At 49.8% G+C, this 19,890-nt stretch overlaps 2 protein-coding genes across 6 annotated transcripts; one reads left to right on the top strand and one right to left on the bottom strand.

Moving 5' to 3' along the window:
* Nucleotides 1-435: 435 nt before the first annotated feature.
* c21h18orf32 (chromosome 21 C18orf32 homolog) lies at nucleotides 436-1,991 on the bottom strand. Its single transcript, XM_084686934.1, has 3 exons — nucleotides 1,888-1,991; nucleotides 987-1,222; nucleotides 436-786 (listed from the first exon to the last, which is right to left on the bottom strand). Exons 2-3 carry the CDS (start codon nucleotides 1,164-1,166, stop codon nucleotides 721-723), a joined length of 246 nt encoding a protein of 81 aa, XP_084543060.1. The 5' UTR covers nucleotides 1,167-1,222; nucleotides 1,888-1,991; the 3' UTR covers nucleotides 436-720.
* A 478-nt stretch (nucleotides 1,992-2,469) lies between these two features.
* On the top strand, nucleotides 2,470-19,559 carry add1 (adducin 1 (alpha)). Of its 5 annotated transcripts, none has more exons than XM_084686982.1 (16): nucleotides 2,470-2,601; nucleotides 7,489-7,697; nucleotides 8,198-8,360; nucleotides 8,517-8,668; nucleotides 8,856-8,936; nucleotides 9,073-9,222; nucleotides 9,376-9,519; nucleotides 9,645-9,743; nucleotides 9,889-10,062; nucleotides 10,421-10,675; nucleotides 13,228-13,323; nucleotides 13,505-13,594; nucleotides 15,078-15,234; nucleotides 16,389-16,478; nucleotides 18,089-18,104; nucleotides 19,117-19,274. In XM_084686982.1, exons 2-16 carry the CDS (start codon nucleotides 7,503-7,505, stop codon nucleotides 19,127-19,129), a joined length of 1,875 nt encoding a protein of 624 aa, XP_084543108.1. In that variant the 5' UTR covers nucleotides 2,470-2,601; nucleotides 7,489-7,502; the 3' UTR covers nucleotides 19,130-19,274. The 5 variants fall into 5 exon arrangements, with proteins under 5 accessions (XP_084543108.1, XP_084543106.1, XP_084543107.1 ...); XM_084686980.1 differs by lacking the exon at nucleotides 18,089-18,104 and adding an exon at nucleotides 17,457-17,494 and having other exon boundaries at nucleotides 19,117-19,237; XM_084686981.1 differs by lacking the exon at nucleotides 18,089-18,104 and adding an exon at nucleotides 17,460-17,490 and having other exon boundaries at nucleotides 19,117-19,229.
* Nucleotides 19,560-19,890: the final 331 nt, after the last annotated feature.

The following is a 19,890-nucleotide window of genomic DNA, read 5'->3' as shown; positions in this document are numbered from 1 at the left end:
TCTGTCATTGTATACAGCTAGTTCCATCATTAGATGGACTCTTACTCAGTTATACAAGCTGTAAACCTGTAAGTGGTGACAAAGGGACAAATCACGTTTCAGAGTAACAGCATACAGTTGTCCTCATAAATAATACTGTCTGTATTCCACTTTCTTTGGAAATATGACATGACAAGGTATCCCCTTTTGCTTACAGCATTGCAAGAAAGGACTTTGGCTTAGACCTGGTGTGTTTGTGATTTTTGGCCAACAGTGATTCAGTTGATCATTTTAATGTTTCTGCTTGGCCAGGTTACGTTCTCCTGTAAGAACAGGCATAGTCAGATGGAGATTTCAGCACCTGAAACTGCATGCTACAATAAATTGAAAAAGTAACAAACAATAAAAATGATTTTTTGTTCTATGTTTTGCACCTCACAGATACCACAAAAGGACCAGTATTCACAATATTTTATTTAAATTCGCACATTTTACTGAACATTTCTGGTTTATAAAATAGTGTCTCTATATTATACAGATCTATAATTTTTGACAATGCATGATAGGGACAGCTTGGAGATACAATTTATAATTTAAGACATGTAAGTGCATGTTGTTGGACATTAAACCTTTTGAGATTTCAGAAATAATTAGAAGGAAAAATAATAATGATACAAGTAGGAATTGTTAAATATGAAAATATGTACAGTCGAGGTGCATCCTAAAATGCGGAGCATTACGTCAGTTGGTCTTTTTATCATCCACAGAGGCCGCTGACCCATTTGAAGCTTCTCCGTTACACTCAGTCTAGAAAGAAAGGCAATAAACGGTTAACATAGTTATATTACATAACCAGTGTGGTTAGGGCCTATTCAATAACATAACGTTTTGTAACATTCCTTCTTAAGTGGCTGTAGTTCATATAGACACGGCTAAACGTGTCTGAATCATACAAAGCGCCCACTATATGGATACAAATCTATCAATAGGCTACTAGTGTTGATTACCTTGCATGCTCCGTTGCTCTTTTCACTAGCCTTCACATCTCCAGTGCCACTCTCCTGGACGGCCTTCTTGGTCCACCAGCGGTTGATGACGGGGGAGATGATGGGGTAGAGGAAGGGCTCCAGGAACTGTTTGTAGATCCACAGCAGCACTGGGATGACGATGCACGGGATACACACCATGTCTGGGGCTTGGCAGGGCTGCGCTGGGGAAATACCTCAAACGCTGGAAAGACTTGCTGGACAACAAATAACAGACATTATGATAAAAATCTTCATCGGGTGTCATTTGGGACAGACACTTAAGTTCATGGTTGTATTTTATAGTCTCATTCACGCAAATCAGAACAACCCGTTTTTTATTGGCCTCTCTGAAAGCTTTCATTCCATGAGAAAGTAATACAAAATTTAAGTCGCGTACGTGACTATCAAAAACTCTGTCTTGACACTACGATGAAAGTTGACAAAAATAGGATTTGGGTGACATCTCGAACACACTCACTATACCACATGTGCAGGAAACTATTCATTTTCTGTACTGAATATTCTGATATTTTAGTGTCGATTAATCCATTCCTTGCCTGGCTCGTTAGTTCAATGCGGAAATAAACCTGTAGTGCCATACAACGTACCTAATAGCCAGTTAGCTTACGCTGTCTAGGTGGATTACTTGTATAGCTAGGCTAGTATTCACAACATTGACGGAATTGCATCACGGTTATTCGGCTAGCAAGTTAGCATAGCTTTCTGGTTGAAGTCCTCAAACATCAGCTGAAATGTATTGTCACAGTAAACAGGCTGTTGATACAGCATGTCACTAATTCCTACACTGACTTGAAATGTAGGCCTAGCTAAAGCAGCGAATAAAAAACATATATGAGCTAGGCTGAAAACGGTAACTGACCTGCGGTTTGGTCTGTGCTGTGGATGTCGATGATACGCTTTACGCAATGGAACTCAACGAGCCTAGCGAAAAACCGTCTACATCCGCGGCGCTAGAGGGAGACAGTTGATTGAAGGGTGTACTGTACATGATCGCTACACTGTAACCAATTGACTGTAAATCCAACTGAATGTTGAAACAATGTGTTTTTATTCACATTGTCTTAAACAGCAGAATAAAACGTATTGTATTCTAAAATCTACATTTGGCACATGCGTCATTCAAGTGTCTGCAGTAAATTCACAGCCACCAAAGTTGATGTTGGATATACACAACACCAATAACCTGGTTCAGGAATATGGTTAGGTAAAATACACGAGCCATGGTAGTGGCCGATGCATTTAATATTACATCTCTTTTATATAATCTAGGCATATATACATAATAAAATTGGTCTATTGTTTTATCAGTGATACAATGCCGACCTCGTTCAAACCTCCAATGGCGTTGGTCGTTGCTCTGGTGTTTTGTTAGGATAGCCAATCATTCGCTCCAGTCTTCACAGCTCTGCCGCACCCAAGCGCAAGGATGGTAAAGGGGCGGAGTCAAACAGAAACTACAACAAGCAAAGGGAGCCCTTGCAAAATACAGCAGGACAGCGGAATAAACTGTGAAAATAGTGAGCTGCATTCATCAAGGAGCAAGTCCACAATACGCATTTTCTGCTAAAAGAGGGTAAGAAGACACCATTTAAAGTGTTGCATTTTAGAGGTAGGGGCCAGATGGCGAAAGGCCATGTAGACTAAATTATTGAGGTGTTTCGCTCGCCAGTGTCTTTGTAGGACACAGCGACGGACAGCATTGCTTCTGTGTTGCCATGATTGCACCCTTCTTCATGTGTTCTGAGTGTAGGTCTCACTGGTTTCTGTTTTGCAATGTTGGATGATGTTGTTGGGCAGTTTGACAGAGTACTACTGGACCGTTGATGTGGTTGATGGCATAAAGTCTGCTGAATCGGCCCACCAAACCAGCGCGCACCCACACACTAACCTCCACTATGAATTGAGTCGGCAGAAGAGCTGCGGCAAAAGGCAACAAAGTCCAGTAGCGTGAGGTTTAATGAAACAAAATATTTAGATAGGCTACGAAAACCTTGTGTATAATAGACGCACTTGACTAAAACAAAACGCTAATTTCCACCGTGTGCACTTTGCATCATTTCGTCATCTACGTTTGGATAGATTATTGTCGGCACTGCTTGTGTTGGGGTGAGGAAACGCATTCATTTTAGTCTCTACAAATATCCAGTGAGATTTTTGGCTCGGCTGGACCCTGCGGCGCCAACCACCAACTAGTGCGTAGTTTTGCATTGAATGGCTTAATGGCCGTAGTGTGTTTACGGTTAGTTACAGTATGCACTTTATCCGTGGGTGTAATTGCTCAGCTGCAGCAAGTGAAATGCGTGCTAAGAGCATTACTATGGGAGGACAAGGAAGATGTACGAGCTAAACTGGGGACCACAGTGACGGATATATCCACAGGCTATGGCCAGATATGAGGCCGTGCTATCTATTGGTATTAGTTTTGCTTCTGACCGAGGGACAGAGCTGCTAAACTGTTCCACTGGTCGCTTTCACAGTTTTCCTGTGTGGTGTAAGTCCCCTCCCCCTTCGGCCGTATGAGGATTAGAAGGACTAAAACCCGAGCTGTGGAGATAACTTTGCGGGAGGGAGGGTAACTCCCTACATTTCGTTACTCTGTCGGAATGAGAGGAACCAGACTGTGCTCCATGGGATCTTTCTGTACTTTTGCTCTCTTGGAAACAGACAGAGCATGATATTTAATGGGATTCTGGTATTGCCAAAGCGACCGTAGAAACACTATTAAACAAAAGGTCTCTCTTTCACTAGTGTTTGTGTTACTCCCACTCACCACACCCACACCCATGACCCCTTAGTTCATGAGCATTTTCATATCAAGTTATCCTCTCTTTCACCTTCCTTTATTTGGCAGTGTAACGGAACTCACTGCATAGATAGAGGACTGAGATAAAAACATGAGGTATGTCGGAGTAGGGTGCTGTAGTCCCACAGCATGCTGTAGATCCCAGCTGGAGAGAGGGGCTGTATTTAGCCTACACTTGTGCTCAGCGTGTGTGCGTTGCCGGCCACTCGGAATGCTATAATCGGCTCTTCTACAACACCATGGACCAAGATTGTGAGTGTGTGTGTGTGCACTCTGTACTGTGGGGAGTAGTTGCTCATTTGACAGTAATCCTGTATGTGAATGCTAGATAATACCTCTGGGAGGGTCCTCTTCTCTCCAGCCACTGTCAACACCACTACATTACACCACTGGAGTTAGATGTTTATGAGCATGCTAACTGACTAGGTCTAGCCTGGCCTTGAACACCAGTGGTGCTACTGTCTATGAATTTACCAGTTAGAATAGAGGTAATCGGTCTTTGTTTCGTCATCCATTTCAGGAGAGAAGACAAGTTCTTGAGTCTTTAGCGTATTCCGTAGTTAGTACGCACTTGTTTCCATGTTACAAATCCTCCTTGTTTGAAACTCGTCTGCAGCTGCCATATGAGAGTAAAACACACTTAGGGGAAGTGTGCGTAAACACCATGTCTCCATTTCCTGTCAGTACCCATACTCCTTTGGGGCACTCAGGGTCACCTGGGTATGACAGAGGCTGGGCATACTCTTACCACAGAGGAAGACTATATTTTTGCAGTACTCTAGTTGACTATGCCAGGTCCATACTGGTATGTAGGGTACAGACTGCCTGTCCAATAGCGTGTTTTGTTTACATAACCACACTAAGACGCACGATTCAATCCAGGACATGGTTTTGCGTTATGACGCGGGGCAGGGGTGATTGCAAGCTATGTTTTGGACCAGACCCATGTGAGTGGGACGTGCTTTGTCGATTCTTGTTTGTGAATATGACCTGGACCACTCAGACACAGAGACACCGACGCAGCACTCCTTTCAGCCTCTTCTGTTAAGTGCATTCTCCTCCTTCCTGTCCCGGCACTGCGTAGTAGATGGGGTGTATGAGAAGCAGCTGGACTTCCACATCTCAGCTGACAAACATTCACCAGGACCTATTTAAGAGTCTCTCTCGCTCTCTCTGTGTCTCTGTCTCGCTCGTTCGGACATAATCCACTCATTTCATTTAGCTTGACTGGCATATTTTTGGATCTCACCAAATCTGGCTTCTTTTATTCTCTCCTTTCCGTTACTTATGACCTTTTGGCACAGATGAAAAAGATTTTAGAAATCAACTTCCTGCTCCATGCATCACAACCCCACGCTTCCTTTCTGTCATATTCTTGTCAGCCTTCCAACTAACTGAGAAGCTAACATTTTAGTTTGGCATTAGGCTACACAAACAGTGAAGGGGGCTGCATGACTCCTAAATAATGTCTGTAATCAATACTACGCTTCCAGCTCGTCTCCCATTTCAGACCCACTCATCCGCCCATAACACTGCACATCTAGGAGCGATGGTGGTGTATTTTAAAACAAAATGGCCTCGGTGGAGGCCCGCATAGACAAAGAAGGGGGTTCACACACACATCTGGACGCTCGGTGAAGTCACCGAGGAGGTCTCCATTCCTGGAGCAGTTTGTGGTATCGGTTACATAACACGTTCACCGCTCAAACAGTCCTGGTTTCCCTGGTTTCCACGGCAACGCACAGTTGCCATAGTGACCACCGTGCGGCCGAGTCAGCCCGCACTCCTGAACCCCCCCTCGGCCGCGTGACAGTGGTGAGACGACCTGTGTGCCACAGGCATTAGGATGAGTACATCAACAACTGCCAACTCACTGCACACCCCCCGTATCCATCAAAGCTGCGCACGTCTCTATGAAACCACAATCCCCCCCTGAGGCTGAGCTAATCCCTCCACACCCCCACTAAACACATCCAGCCTAGAGAGATTCTCAGTGAGGCAGTGAGCTAACAGAGACTCCCTATGACTCGCCTGGTGGATGGCATGTTTCAGCCCTGTGCAGCGCTCCCATTTCTGCGTTCCCTCTAGACCTGGGATGTGAGGGGAGACGGGCAGGGCTGCAGAGAAGCATGGGCCTCCGGAGCATTCTGGGATGGGAGGACACCATGACATAACCTGTCAGTTATTTCCTGCTCTTCTCTGAAGCAGGGTTACAGGGAGGGGGGAAAGGGTGTTTGTTTTAAAGGGAACTCAGACAGTCAGATATGATATGCATATCATCATCAGCAACAGGAATTAAAATCAGAAGCACAGAAGAACGGAGACAGCCTGGACAGATGAGTCAGCAGCCCTGCCTGAAAGCCACTAGCATCAACCCTCTCTCTCTGTCCAGTGTCTGTGTCCCTCTCTCCCTCTGTCCTTCTCTCCCTCCCCCAGAGCAGAGAGACAGACTGATGCTGCTGGCTCAGGTCCTGTTGTCTGCCAGGAGGACAGTCCGTACAGCCTGTTATTAGGGCTCCGGGTACATTCGCATCCCAGGGAACGCGGCTACAGGACAAGACAGGCGAGCACAGCCAGGGAACAGACAGAGCCCAACATCTTCCACAGTCGTATCTGGCTCAGAGCCTGCAGCAATCCCCCCGCCTCCTTCATCCACCTTGTTCAGGTTATCTGAGGCCAGAGCCAGTGTGAGCCAATCGTATTACTGATAGGTCAGAGGTTTGTGGTCTCCGTCGGGGCCTAATGAGTGTGTCTGGCACCAGGACCAATCACTGCCGTCACACGGTCCATCCACTGACTGATGGGAATGAGAATTTATCCAATGAGATGAGGACAATTTGGCCCTTAAATACAGCAAGATGTGAGTGGAACACAGAGACGGCCCACCGCTTCCTCTTTCTCCCCCTCCTCTTCCCCCGTTCTCCGGAGGTTCTGCTCTGGTCTCTGCAGTGAGTTCTGCAGGGTTTAGGCCGGGTCTGTGGTCGCCATGGCAGCCCTGTGGACAGATTTGGCAGAGGATCTATGTTGGAGAGTAATGGGGATAAGTTATATTATGGTGCGTTTGCCAGGGCCTGTGTCCTCCCCCCACCCTCTCCCTTTCCATTTAGACCATCGACAGTACATTTCAGGACCCTTCACAGTCTCTAGGGGGACCAGATCCCATCAAACCTAATGTGAGACAAAGGGAATGTTTGTGTGGGACAGTGTGGGACACATTAGCAATGCTGAGAGGTAGTCTAACGTTTTTGATAACTCGCGTAGAGGACAGCTTCGAAAACCAGAGCCAATCAAAATTGTCTCTGTGTGAAGCGAGAGAAAAGATCAAATGCCTGGTCACCCTAGTTTACACATATTATTGTAGCCGGAGCTCTCACGAGGACAGGCAGTGGTGGTGTAGAGACACTCCCTGGTTAGCTTACTGTGTTATTAAAGCCAACACCGCTTGTTTTGGACCTCCCATAATCTGGCAGAAAATCAATGCAAAGGCCCCCTGGGAAGGTCACATGACAGGAAGCAGAGCGCTAAGAGGAGGCTGGCTATCAGAGTGCCGGGCCTGCAAGCAGAGAGCCTTGTTTCCACTGAGCACGGCACCGTACTGTGTTTCAGTCCTGCCTGAACAGGAAGTGAACCTCCGCCCTTCTGACCTCTGACCCCCAGGAGCTGACACCAGGATGAACGGTGACTCAGGTGCCGGGGTGGTGACGGCCCCGCCTCCCACCACTGCGCCCCACAAGGAGCGCTACTTTGACCGCGTGGACGAGACGAGCGCCGAGTACCAGCGGGAGAGGAACATGGCGCCCGACCTTCGGCAGGACTTCAACATGATGGAGCAGAGGAAGAGGGTGTCCATGATCCTGCAGAGTCCGGTCAGTCTGACACACACACACACACAATAGGCACGGACACGCATTCTAAATACACACACGCAGACAGACACATTCATACACACATACACACAATCCACTGACGGACACACACAAATACACAGGCTAATAGTATAACCTCCCACCTATCACATGACAAAATCAGCTTTGTCTTTATCAACAGTGTGTCTGTTCTTCTCCCAGTTCCTTGAGGGTTCACCTCTGTCTCTGCTGTGTGTATGGCGACATTGTCAACAGGAAGAAAGACATTACTCCAAGAGCTGGAAGGACGGGGTTGAGACTGGGGCAGGGCTAGAGAGGAGGCTTCTGATTAGTTGGCCTAAGTGCTTGCCCAAAGCACAGGCGAATAGCGTGCTGTCAGATAGGACAGTGTTAGACGGAGACACGCGAGTCGTCCAACAGAAAGCAGAGCTGTGTCCGCCTGGATGCGTGTCTGTGAGTCCAACCCTAACTTGTACCCTCCCCCCCCCCTCAACATCCAGGCTTTCTGTGACGAGCTGGAGACCATGATCCAGGATCAGTTCCAGAAGGGGAAGACCCCCACCAGTCTACTGGCCCTGCAGCAGATCGCCGACTTCATGACCACCTCCATGCCCACCATGTACCCTGCCGCCCCCCAGGGGGGCATGGCTGCCCTCAACATGAGTACGTACACGAGCAGGGCCCACGCTAGTATGTACGCGTACTCTAGTGGCTCCAGGCCATCGTGTACCCCGCTTCCCGCGAGTATGCACCACCCAGAAAGCTGTGTCTGTTGACTGAGCCCCCCCCCCCCCCCCCCCCCTCCTCCCCCATGTCCAGGTCTGGGGATGGTGACCCCCGTGAACGACCTGCGCGGCTCGGACTCCATCTCCTATGACAAGGGAGAGAAGCTGCAGCGCTGCAGACTGGCTGCCTTCTACCGCCTCACAGACCTGTTCGGCTGGTCCCAGCTGATCTACAACCATCTCACGGTAAGTGCGCGCGCGCGCACGCACGCACGCACAAACAACTCTGTCACGCGAGGCAACACGTGCCCTTCGAAGTGACTTGTTCAGAAATGCCAACCACCCGTTGTGTGGTCCACATGGCACCGTGAGACGGCGTTCCCGGTTTCGTGTGGACTCACATGCGTGTGCATTGTGACTTTGCGCCACCCAGGTGAGGGTGAACTCTGAGGAGGAGAGATTCTTGATCGTCCCCTTTGGTCTCCTGTACAGTGAGGTGTCAGCCTCCAGCCTGGTGAGTGAGACCCTCTGCTCCGCTCCCCTCCTCTCCTCCTCCTCCTCCTCCGCCGCCCCCGTCCTCCTCTTCCTCCCGTCCCCGTCCTGTCGTCTGACTGTGCACTCCCCTCGTGTGTGTATGTGTGTGTGTCCAGGTCAAGATCAACATGCAGGGCGAGATAGTGGACCGGGGAAGCACCAACCTGGGGGTGAACCAGGCTGGCTTCACCCTCCACTCTGCCATCTACGCCGCCCGGCCCGACGTCAAGTGCATCGTCCACATCCACACGCCAGCCGGCGCCGCGGTATGGAGGGGGGGGCAGGGCTTTGGGGAGGGATGGAGGTAGAGAGGGGCAGGTGACTGCAGGCGAGGGACAGGGATGGAGGGAGTGATGGGGTGCAGAGAGGGAGACCCCTAAACTTGGGTGTGACCTGATGTGTGTGTGTGTGTGTGTCAGGTGTCTGCTATGAAGTGTGGCCTGCTGCCCATCTCTCCGGAAGCCCTGTCTCTGGGAGAGGTCTCCTACCACGACTACCACGGCATCCTGGTGGACCAGGAGGAGAGCCTGCTCATCCAAAAAAACCTGGGGCCCAAGAGCAAGGTGAGTCTGTGTGTGTGGTTGAGAACCAAAACTGTGTGTGTGTGACAAGATGAGGAGATGGACATACCTGGTGTGTATTTGTGCCAGTGTGTGTGTGTGTGTACTAACCTGCGCGGCCCCTCCAGGTGTTGATCCTGAGGAACCACGGCCTGGTGTCTGTGGGGGAGACTGTGGAGGAAGCCTTCTACTACATCCACAACCTGGTGACGGCCTGTGAGATTCAGGTAACACACGCACGCACACTTCACATCACTCTGCTCTCTCGCTGCTGCTGTCTGGCTGGATATATGTTTCTGTCTCTCTGACTGTGTATCCATGTTTGTCTGCTTGTATTGTGTGTGTGTGTGTGTGTGGTGTGTCTGACCACAGGTGCGCACCCTGGCCAGCGCGGGGGGGCCAGACAACCTGGTGATGCTGGACCCAGGAAAGTACAAGTCTCGGCCCCGTGTCCCGGAGCCCCCCCCTGAGGGGTCCAGCCCCCAGCCCAAGTGGCAGGTGGGGGAGCAGGAGTTTGAGGCCTACATGAGGATGCTGGACAACCTGGTAGGAGAGAGAGACCACCCTCATCCTGTCTGAATGCTCCTGGGAAGTTCATGTTGAACAAGACGATATTGAATGCTTGGTACCTTCGACAATTAAAAATGGCTTCCCTTCCTTTGACCTTATTTTACCCCGTTACTCTTGCTCTGTCTCTCACTCCCTCTCTCTCCCTGTCTTCCTCCCTCTCTCTCCCCGTCTTCCTCTTTCTCCCTGTCTTCCTCTCTCCCCGTCTTCCTCCCTCTCCCCGTCTTCCTCCCTCTCCCCGTCTTCCTCCCTCTCCCCGTCTTCCTCTCTCTCCCTGTCTTCCTCCCTTTCCCTCTCTCTCCCTGTCTTCCTCTCCCTCTCTCTGCCCGTCTCCCAGGGCTACAGGACCGGCTACCCCTACCGCTGCCCAGCGCTCCGGGACAAACACAAAAAGTCCAGCGAGGCGGAGCTCGCGTCCTCGGCCGTGGGCTCCTACTCGTACGGCGAGGACAGCGACTCGGGCGCCCGCTCCCCGCTCAAGCACAGCTTTCAGAAGCAGCCGCGTGACAAGACGCGCTGGCTGGGCTCGGCCGGGCGCCCTGACGGCGAGGAGGAGGGCTCGGAGGCGGGCAGCCCCAAGGCCAAGGCTAAGGTGTGGACCAACATAACACACGATCACGTCAAACCCCTGCTGCAGTCTCTCTCGTCCGGTGTCTGCGTGCCAAGCTGTATTACCAACTGCTTGGTCTGTGCCTACCTTACTGTTCCTAGTTTAGACCTACTGCTACTGTTGATCTGGGGCAGCTGACTGGCTCTCCAGGCCTCCCCGGGGGGGGGGGGAGCGATAGATCACATGACTGAAGTCTACTGCAGAGAAGTGCAGTTGGAGTTGTCTCCCGTTTTCCTCTCTCTCTTTCTCTCTCGCCCTCTCTCTTTCTCTCTCTCTCTCTCTCTCTCTCTCTCGTAGATCTTCCCATTGGCCCTTGTCCTGCCCCGAGACAAACCCCTCCTGTGTAGAGGAGTGATACCTAACCACCCTGCCCCCCCCCTTCCCCCGCTTCAGAGTGCCAGTTCAGCTGCCCAGCGCATGCCGTGTTGCATGAGTAGTGGTGAAATGCATTGTGGGTGTTGTCCAGGAAGAGTGTCGGGGGTGGGGGGGAGACATGAGGCCACTGGTGGGCATGGCCTGATGGTTGTTAACCACTGCTGCACTTGCCCCTCGCTTCCTGTCTGTCGTACGTTTTGTTTCCTGTCTGACCCGAGGAAGACGACTAACGTGCTCGACTCGCCTCGGTCTAAAACCGAAGGCGTGTTTCCTTGTTCACCTTTTTGGTTGACCTGGATCCAGGTGGGGCCCTATGCGTCTTGTGTGTGGATGGTGCACCCCCCACCTCGTACTAATGATGTCAGCCATATGGGGTCTCTTTGTGACTCCCTGCCCCCTTTCCTCTCCCCAAAACACCCTCAACTGCCCTCCTTGTTTTGTTTTTTTTTCAAACTACCTTCTATTCTTAAGTTTGATTTTCTGTTTGAAGTATGACCCCAGACCCCCATAAAGTGTGCTTGTCTATGCATGACCGGATTTGTTGAAGACCACAACGGAGGCCATTATAACCGTTCTTAACTTCTGAACCGATTGTTATCTCCTGTGAGGAAGTAGGTGTGTTGTGTTGTGAGGCTCTCTCAGTGAGTATACCATGTTTACATGTCCATCCATGAACCCAGCCTCTCTACCCATAATGCCCTGCTCCTCCCTCCACATCCGGGCCCGACAGGCCCCCTCAAACATGGCTGACTGGAATGAACCGCCCCTGGGCTTCTGTCTCTCTACATGCTCCCTCAACACGCAGAGTGACAACATGCATCTTAAACAGGGGGGGAAATATGATTTTGTCTTTCAGTTTGATTATTTATGATTTGCACTGAAGGTTCAGTTTAATCTAATTTGCCTTGGGTTTTGTAACTCTCAAGAGGAAAAGACTGTACCGGAATCTGCTTTTATTTTCTTCATGTTACTTGGTTGAAGATGAGTCTCGGCTTTGGGTGACGGGTCTAACATCCATACATGGTGTGGTAGCAGGCTGTAGAAACTTCTAGTATAGCCACATCTCGGATGTTCTTCCCCAGAACTACACAAATAAGTTAAAAGAAAAACAAAACAGAGGAAAATGAAAGCTATGTGTGGTCAAGGTTGGAAGAATCAGAAACAAGTCTGGGCCATTTACTAGATGGGACAGAGTGCGACACTTTTTTTTTTTTTTTTTTTTAAGAACTGATCAAGTTGAAGTTCCTGTTAACTTCTGAATGGGGCCGTTTCTAGAGTTTTGTGTGTTGTCTTGGATGGGTTGTTAGAATGTCAGCCAAGGATCTCAACTAAAGCAATGATCTGCCTTTCTGTTCTTAAGCTCTTTTAGAGCTCTCAAGCTCATTAGATAATCAGTGTTGGTCATGATCAACATGGATCAAACCCTATACAAACTTGAAAACTAGCGAGCATTAGAACACAGGTTCATTCCTGGAGAGCGGGGATCCCTGGAGCAGTGTGTGTGCAGTGTGTGTCTCTCTCTCCTCTCTGTCGTCCTGACCCGTGTGCCATCTGGGACATGATGATGGCGATGCCGACTCACTCACCCCTCACAGCCACACCAGCTTGTAAGACTGCTCCATCACCGCCTCACCCCTCACCCCTCGCACACTGTACCCCCCCTCCGCCCTCACCCCCCCCCCCCCCCTCGCCCTCTTTCTCATTCTGACTAGATTTCTGTTGGCCTTGGTAGTGTTCGGTTTTTGTTTCACTGCTTTTGAATTGGGGAACGACGGTATATCAATGATGATGATGACGGTGGTGTGTACTGAGTTTTGCAGTCGTCAGTAGTAGTCTATGGCTAAGATGGCGTGTTTGTGTTGACACCTAGAATACTACCTGCATGTGCCAATGAGGATAACTGGGAGGGATTACCTTTTATGAGGGGCATCATCATTGGTTGACTGGCTCCAGGTTGAGTTTTATTTTGATCAATCTTTCAACAGAACCATCATCTTCCTCCTCCTCCTCCATTTCAGTTTGACCAGCATGACACTTCCTGTGTTGTTGGGCCTGCGTAGTTTTTCTGTACATATTCTTCATATTTTTATAAATGTTCATGTTGTGTCATATTGATTGGGCACAGAGGTGGTTGGTTAACTCTGTTGTCGTGGTTGCAGTGGACAAAGGAGGAGGGGGTTCGCCAGGCGGCAGTAGCCAATCAGTTCATCCCCATGAACACCAACGCCAAAGAGGTGCTGGAGATGAGGAACAAGGTAAACCTTTTCAACACGGACCGCCCTGGGACAAGTCCTCCATATAGCTCTACTCTGTCTGTCCTTTGTCCAGATGGACTGTGCTATTGACGTTTTCGTAAGGCCGATATAGACAATTAAGGAGGATTCCTCTCCCTCCCCTCATGTCATTTCTGTTCCGCCCTCCCTCCTGCCTCTGTAGATCCGCGACCAGAACCTGCAGGACATCAAGACTGCAGGGCCCCAGTCCCAGCTGCTCTGCGGCTCTGTCATGGAGCGCTCCTTTGTCCAGGTGAGACGAAACAAGCGGCCCCAGCCAGCCACACTGGTATCCGACACACACATTGAAATACCTAAGGTGCGCTTTGTTTAGTTCACCTAGCATGCTGAGGTTGCACTCCTGGGGTGATCATGTTCCCACGGCGCAGCACCAGTTTTGGTGTCTATGGGTATTGTAAATCTTGTGTGTGACCCAGGTGCACTGCATATGTCTGTGCTGCAGTATTAGGATAAAGGTAATATGAAATACTGTGCTATCATCAGTTCTGCTTCTCCAAGGTGTCATAAACACCCGTTCATAATAGAGATGTTAGATCAAAAAACGACTTCACCCACAACAGGGAGCCAAAATGGCCTCCGTATGGTATCCTAGAGCCAGAATGTCCTCCATATTGTGTCCCAGAGCATGGACCTTTTGTGTAACTGTGCCATTATTCTCTGACCCCAGAGAGAGTCACTGTGGCAGGTGAGTATGTGGCAGAGGTAACCTCCCGCTGCCTAGCATCCACCCACCACAGGGGGCGCTGGCTCCTCCTCTGGGCTGGGTTCTGCTGCCTTTTCATTATCGTTTTTGTCTTCTCCTTTGGTTGGCCGGTTTACTCAAGTGCATTGCTGTGATTGGTAGATTTCTTTTCTGCAGGCCTCTCATGTTTACATGGCCCCTCCCCCTTTTCAGGATTTACTTTAATTCTGTACATCATGGTCTCAATTGTTGTGAGATTGAGACATTTTAGTGTCTGGTTTTTCCTATTGTTTTTTGCGTGAAGCCATATGTAAGCTGATTATGGTAGCGAGGTGTAATTCTGTATGTCTGATTTTGCATTGCATTATTTGATCATTCCATTTGCAACATCAGCTTCCTATAGCCAGCTGTCTCTGCATGCCTGTGCACCGGAGTGTGTGTGTGTGTGTGGCCTACGTGTATTTGACTGTACACACGTGAGAGAATGAGAAAGAAGTCTGGCTTGTGTGTCCCCCTCACTCAATCTAATATTGCAGGATGCCCCTCTCTCTGACTGTATGGACTGTATTGATGGCCCTGATGTGTCAGAGGGGGCCCGTAGCCCTGCTAAGTCTTTTAGAAAGGTACTTCCTGTTCCTGTTGTGACATCATCACAATGCGCCCCAATCCCTCCCCCAGCCTCGTCTTAACCGAAGTGGGTGTGGCCAGAAGGAACTCTTACCAGATGACTTGACACAGCTAACTTTACAACACTGTACTGTCTTGTCAAAAGCATTATATGTATATATATGGATATAAATGGGGGACTTAGGGCTGGTTTGGTGTGCAGTATTACTCCTCTGCTCTGTGTTATACCTGCACTGTCAGCAAAAGGAACGGGTTACAGCGCCATCAGTTTGAATCCACAATCTGTAACACTCATCGCTAGCTGTCAGTGTTGGCCTGACTGCACGTTTTGTCAAACTCTAACCTTGAATGTTCCCTGTCTTTTTTATGGACACCTGCCACCTGTTTTCCCTCTGTCCGTCTGCAGGGGGAGCTGGTGACGGCATCCAAGGCCATCATAGAGAAGGAGTTCCAGCCTCACGTGGTGGTCAGCAAGCAGGGGCCCAACCCCTTCACCAAGCTGACCGACCACGAGCTGGAGGAATATCGCAAGGAGGTGGAGCTCAAACAGAAAGGACCGGAAGGTGAGAGCGGGGAAGGGGGGGGGCGAGGAAATGAAAGTGTTGTCGTGTTTTGTCCCCGTGCCTGTCCTTGTCAGATGTACTGTATCAGCGCGTGTCATGACAAGGTCCCAGCCCTGTCTGTGCTCTAAGGATGATGTGTGGATTCTCTGCGGCCCTCCCCACCTGACCCCAGACACTGGCAGCGTCACATGCAGACAAAGTGTTATGTTGCCCCCATTCAGTGCAGGGTCGGGGTCAGAGCGACCAGGCTCCTCCCACCACCACCAGCAGCAGCTCAGAGCTCTCTGAGCCTGTGGAGGGACCGCTCCCTACCTCCATCCCTCCAGGGAATCCAACCCCCCCTTCGTCTGTCAGTGGTACCCAGCTGGAACAGGGACAGTCCCGGGACCCCCTTGGCTCCCCGCCTCCCCCCGCCGCCCCCACTGCCGCTGGCCAGGCCTCCGACTCCTCCCCCCACCTCCGGGAAGGGGAGTCCCAAGACCTCCGGCGAGGGGCCGGTGGGGAGGTCAGAGCCAGAATCCCCTCAGAAGGAGTTCCACTGTGCGGTCCTGCGGGCGCTGAGTGTGAGCAGCAGGGAGCAGGCCGTGGAGGAGGACCAGCCTCCAGGTACCTTCTGCTGCTGCCCTGCCCAGACCCCCCTCACCCTCCCTGGCTGTCCCGGGCCCACCTACCCCCATCCTGGCCTGCACCCTGGAGTCCACCTCCCCCTACCCCATCCTCCCCCCTCCCCCTCCACCGCATTCTCCCTCTATCCCTCTGGTCTGGAAGGTCCCACCCCTGGCTGGTTGATTGGCAGGATCCTGATCCGTTCGTTTGGTGAAAGTGGTGGACTGGCTCTCTATCTCTCTCCACTGGGGCTCGTTCGGTGTGCCACTTCCTGTATTTGCAACCAATACCCCTCTCCCAGTCTCTCCATCCGCCTCCTCCATCTGCCACTCCTCCTTTCTCTGGTGGAAGGGAAGCATTTTGGTCTCTGGTGGAACATCTCGGGTGGATCTGAGCTTTGAACCTCCTAAACTAACCGCGTAAACCACATTTGGATGCCGACTAACCACCTGAACCAATCGGACGTTACAGACTGTGGTGACGCCTGGCCAAGTGTTTTGTCGTCGGTTGATGTGAGCTATGCCGTTTCTTTTGTGTGGCTTCTCCAGACCAGGAACAGGTAGCGGAGCCTGAGCTGGAGGCCAGAGGTCAAGAGGAGACGCGTACCCCTCCCAGCACCCCCGTCAAAGCAGAGGAAGGTAGGTCGGCCCCTCTCTCGTGCCCCACGGTGCTCTGGCTCTCTACGGCCTCTCCTGGTTGGCTGGTTAGTGAGGTCCTCTGACCCCGATTTGGAAGTAGCTGATTGGCTGGTTGGTGGTGTCCTCTCCCTCCTGGGTGGGTCGTCTCCAAGGCCAACAGAAGGAACTCTTGGGGTGCGTCCCTGTGTCTGCGAGGTGGGGGTGGTGTTTGCTGTTTGATGTGGTCTTTAACACACTACTGTAGGTGCTGCTGTGTTACTCTTTGTCCTTTATTGATTTGTAATAACAGACCAAGAGGCCACGTGGTTTACTCAATTATAATTATAAAAATAATATGGGTATTAAGATACCATATTAAATAAATACACATTTAAAAGGAAGTACGAGATAACAACTGATTTTAATCTGGGGGTATCAGGTTCGAATTTTAACAGGGATTCTAGACAGACTAAGTTTATACATCTGACACATTTCTTGCATGAGAGTAAGTTTGTTTGTTTAATTCTCCCTCTTGGTCTTTATTACTGTTGGATTACACCTCAGTCAGTCATAACTATGTATATAAATGACTTGATAAAATGGTAAGTCGAATGACTTACCTTACCAGTCTACTACAGAGGAATGGGGGCAGAGGAAGTCAAATAGAAAGTGGGATTAAGAGAGGAAGTGATTAGTTTTGTACAATCACAATGGTGTAATCTAACGCCTTATTGTATTGTTTTAATAAAGTAACCTGAATCTGACTGTCCATAGTATATATATACCTTCATCTTCCTCTCATTCTCCATCTTCTGGAGTCTTCAAGAATGGCTTCCATTCTTTTGATTTGGTTACTTTACACTCCTGGTATTTCTACCACTACGTTTGTTTTAATTCTTCCTTATTTGGTTTGGACTTTAACACGGTGGCTGTGTTTGATCTGCATAGACATTTGTTTCTACTTGTGCTTTTTCTTCTTTGTGGCTGCCTTACAATCAGGAGATGGGAATGCTAAAGAATACCTGTTGCCATAGTAAGTACGTACTGTTCCAACCCTCACCCTCTCGCCTGTGTTCTCTCACTAACCCCTTATCTTCCTCTGCATGGCCTCATCCTTTCACCTCCTCGTGGCTGAACTAACCTCTCAGCCTAGGAAGAATCTCCCCGTCCCCTTCTTCCTCCTTCCTGTCTCGTCCGGAAGTCCTTGTTGTCGGCTGCTGTTTCAGACCGTCCTCCTGTCTGGGGAGTGGAGTACAGGGCGCTGATCATATAGGCCCCAAAATGGGAGTCCTACCACGACAAAAAGCATACTTCCAATACAAAAATCTGTTGTATTTACACACAAATGACGCTGAATACATGTTGAATAGTACGACTCACCAGAGACCTGGAGCTCCTCAGACAGTGAGCCTAATCTGACAACAAAAGCTGGCAATGACTCTGTTACTAGGCAACCTCTGTTCCTTCCTGGAGTTGACCCGCTGCGAAAGTATCAATTAACCTCTGGACACATCCACATCTTAAAAACGTTCTATCTGAATCCACGCGCTTTGTCATAGAAACTGTGTTGAGTACACAGGAACAGGTAGAGTATAAAACTGTGTGACTGGATGTTCTGCTTCCTTCCCCAGGTGTGTGTCCTGACAGGTATTCCACTCTTCAGTACTTGGTTTTTGTTTCTGTAAATGGATACGAGCTGTATCTGGCTTACAAGGCGTGATGCTGTGTTTGTAGGGTGTGAGGCTGTGTTTGTAGGGTGTGAGGCTGTGTTTGTAGCGTGTGAGGCTGTGTTTGTAGCGTGTGAGGCTGTGTTTGTAGCGTGTGAGGCTGTGTTTGTAGGGTGTGAGGCTGTGTGTGCAGCGTGTGAGGCTGTGTGTGTAGTGTGTCAGGCTGTGTGTGCAGCACATAAGGCTGTGTTTGCAGCACGTAAAGCTGTTTGCAGCACGTAAAGCTGTTTGCAGCACGTGAGGCTGTGTTGGTCCAAGCAGGCTACACTGTGCTTCATGTCTTTCACCTGGTGTTACGGCTGATATATCTGTCACATCTCCCATAAAACCATCAGTAAATAAAAGGTCCTCACCGGAGACTGAGGTTCAACGTTGAATATAGTTGTGTCTGGTTGAGCATGCTAGTCACTAGATTATAGCATGGAGCTCACTGATCTTAGAGGAGGACTGTGCCTTGACAAACCAGTGTGTGATCTGAAAGTGATGGTTGTCTGGTGAAAGCACCATGGAGAAAATAATACTCCAGGCTACGTCCGGGACAGATAAAGTAGATCAAGGCTGTTGTCATGTAGGTGCTAGTTACAATGATGAGTTAGTACTCTTCATTACTGCTGACCATCCTTACTGGAAAGAAAGAATGATAGTCCATTATAGATGGCTAATAAATAGCTCAATTGGTGTTGGCTTGGTTTGCGCTTCAGTACTGACGGACAGTTTAGCTAATCTGATTATTGGCTGGCTTGTGAGCAGTTTTTTCTCTAGTCGACGGAAAGGGTTGAGGGTGATTATCGCACGTTCTGGTGTTCGCTCTAGTAATAATCCAACTCCTCGTCCCCTCTCCAGCAGCCTCTAGTGGTTGTTTTCAGCTCCTCAGGCCCTGTGAACCAACCGTTTTCAGTCTGACCTGACTGTGTTACCTCCCCTCCCCCCAGAGTCCCAGCCTGATCACACCTTTAAGGACGAGAGCGACGCAGCCACCATGAGACAGACCCTCCCCGACCTCACCCCGGACGACCCCTCTGACGCCCCCCCCCTCCCCGCAGAAGACCCCGCGCCCGCCGCCGCAGAGCAGGCGGTTGAGGTTGAGGGGGAGGAGCCCGCCTATGCCCCCGAAGACCCCGCCGCTGTCGGCGAGGCGGGCAGCGACGGGTCTCCCAGTAAATCACCCTCCAAGAAGAAGAAGAAGTTCCGCACGCCCTCCTTCCTGAAGAAGAACAAGAAGAAGACGGAAACCTAATCCCACATCACGCCACTTCCCCCTTGTTGCTTTCGTCCTCCCTCTCTCTCTCCGGAGCGAGGCACGCACGCCCACACCTACACACATACACAATCACTCTCCTGGATTTTCCAGCTTTTTTTTCTCTTGTTTCGTCCGGCTTTTAACTTGTTATTCACCTTTTAGTGTGTGCCAATTTTATATTCAGTATACGAGTCCAAGTTGCTTTAAGGTTTTACCAGTGGCTTTCAGTGAAGAGTGAGCACTGCTGTGTGGTCCTGAGCTGCCTGTTTAGACCCACAGCCTACCATGTCTGCTTAAGCGTTTTCATCTATATTATGTCCCATATTTTTATCTTGTTTATAAAGAATATTACTAAACCTGATTAACCTCTAGAATGTAATGGGATTGTATCAAAATGTATCAAAGTGTCTTTAAAAAAAAATGGACTGCAAAAAAGGAATACTTGTACTCCTTTGTCTCATCATTA

The sequence above is a fragment of the Hypomesus nipponensis genome, chromosome 22 (assembly GCF_054491055.1).
Source record: "Hypomesus nipponensis isolate SF chromosome 22, ASM5449105v1, whole genome shotgun sequence".
Lineage (NCBI taxonomy): Eukaryota > Metazoa > Chordata > Actinopteri > Osmeriformes > Osmeridae > Hypomesus > Hypomesus nipponensis.
This window is presented reverse-complemented; position numbering and strand designations above follow the sequence as displayed.

Excerpts from the sequence above, each read along its gene's own strand:
- c21h18orf32 (XM_084686934.1), bottom strand. The coding sequence starts at position 1,166 with ATGGTGTGTATCCCGTGCATCGTCATCCCAGTGCTGCTGTGGATCTAC. Across the intron at positions 787-986 it reads AGAGCAACGGAGCATGCAAG|ACTGAGTGTAACGGAGAAGC; the intron begins GTAATCAACACT and ends CTTTCTTTCTAG.
- add1 (XM_084686978.1), top strand. The coding sequence starts at position 7,503 with ATGAACGGTGACTCAGGTGCCGGGGTGGTGACGGCCCCGCCTCCCACC. Across the intron at positions 9,223-9,375 it reads ACACGCCAGCCGGCGCCGCG|GTGTCTGCTATGAAGTGTGG; the intron begins GTATGGAGGGGG and ends TGTGTGTGTCAG. Across the intron at positions 13,324-13,504 it reads TGCTGGAGATGAGGAACAAG|ATCCGCGACCAGAACCTGCA; the intron begins GTAAACCTTTTC and ends CTGCCTCTGTAG.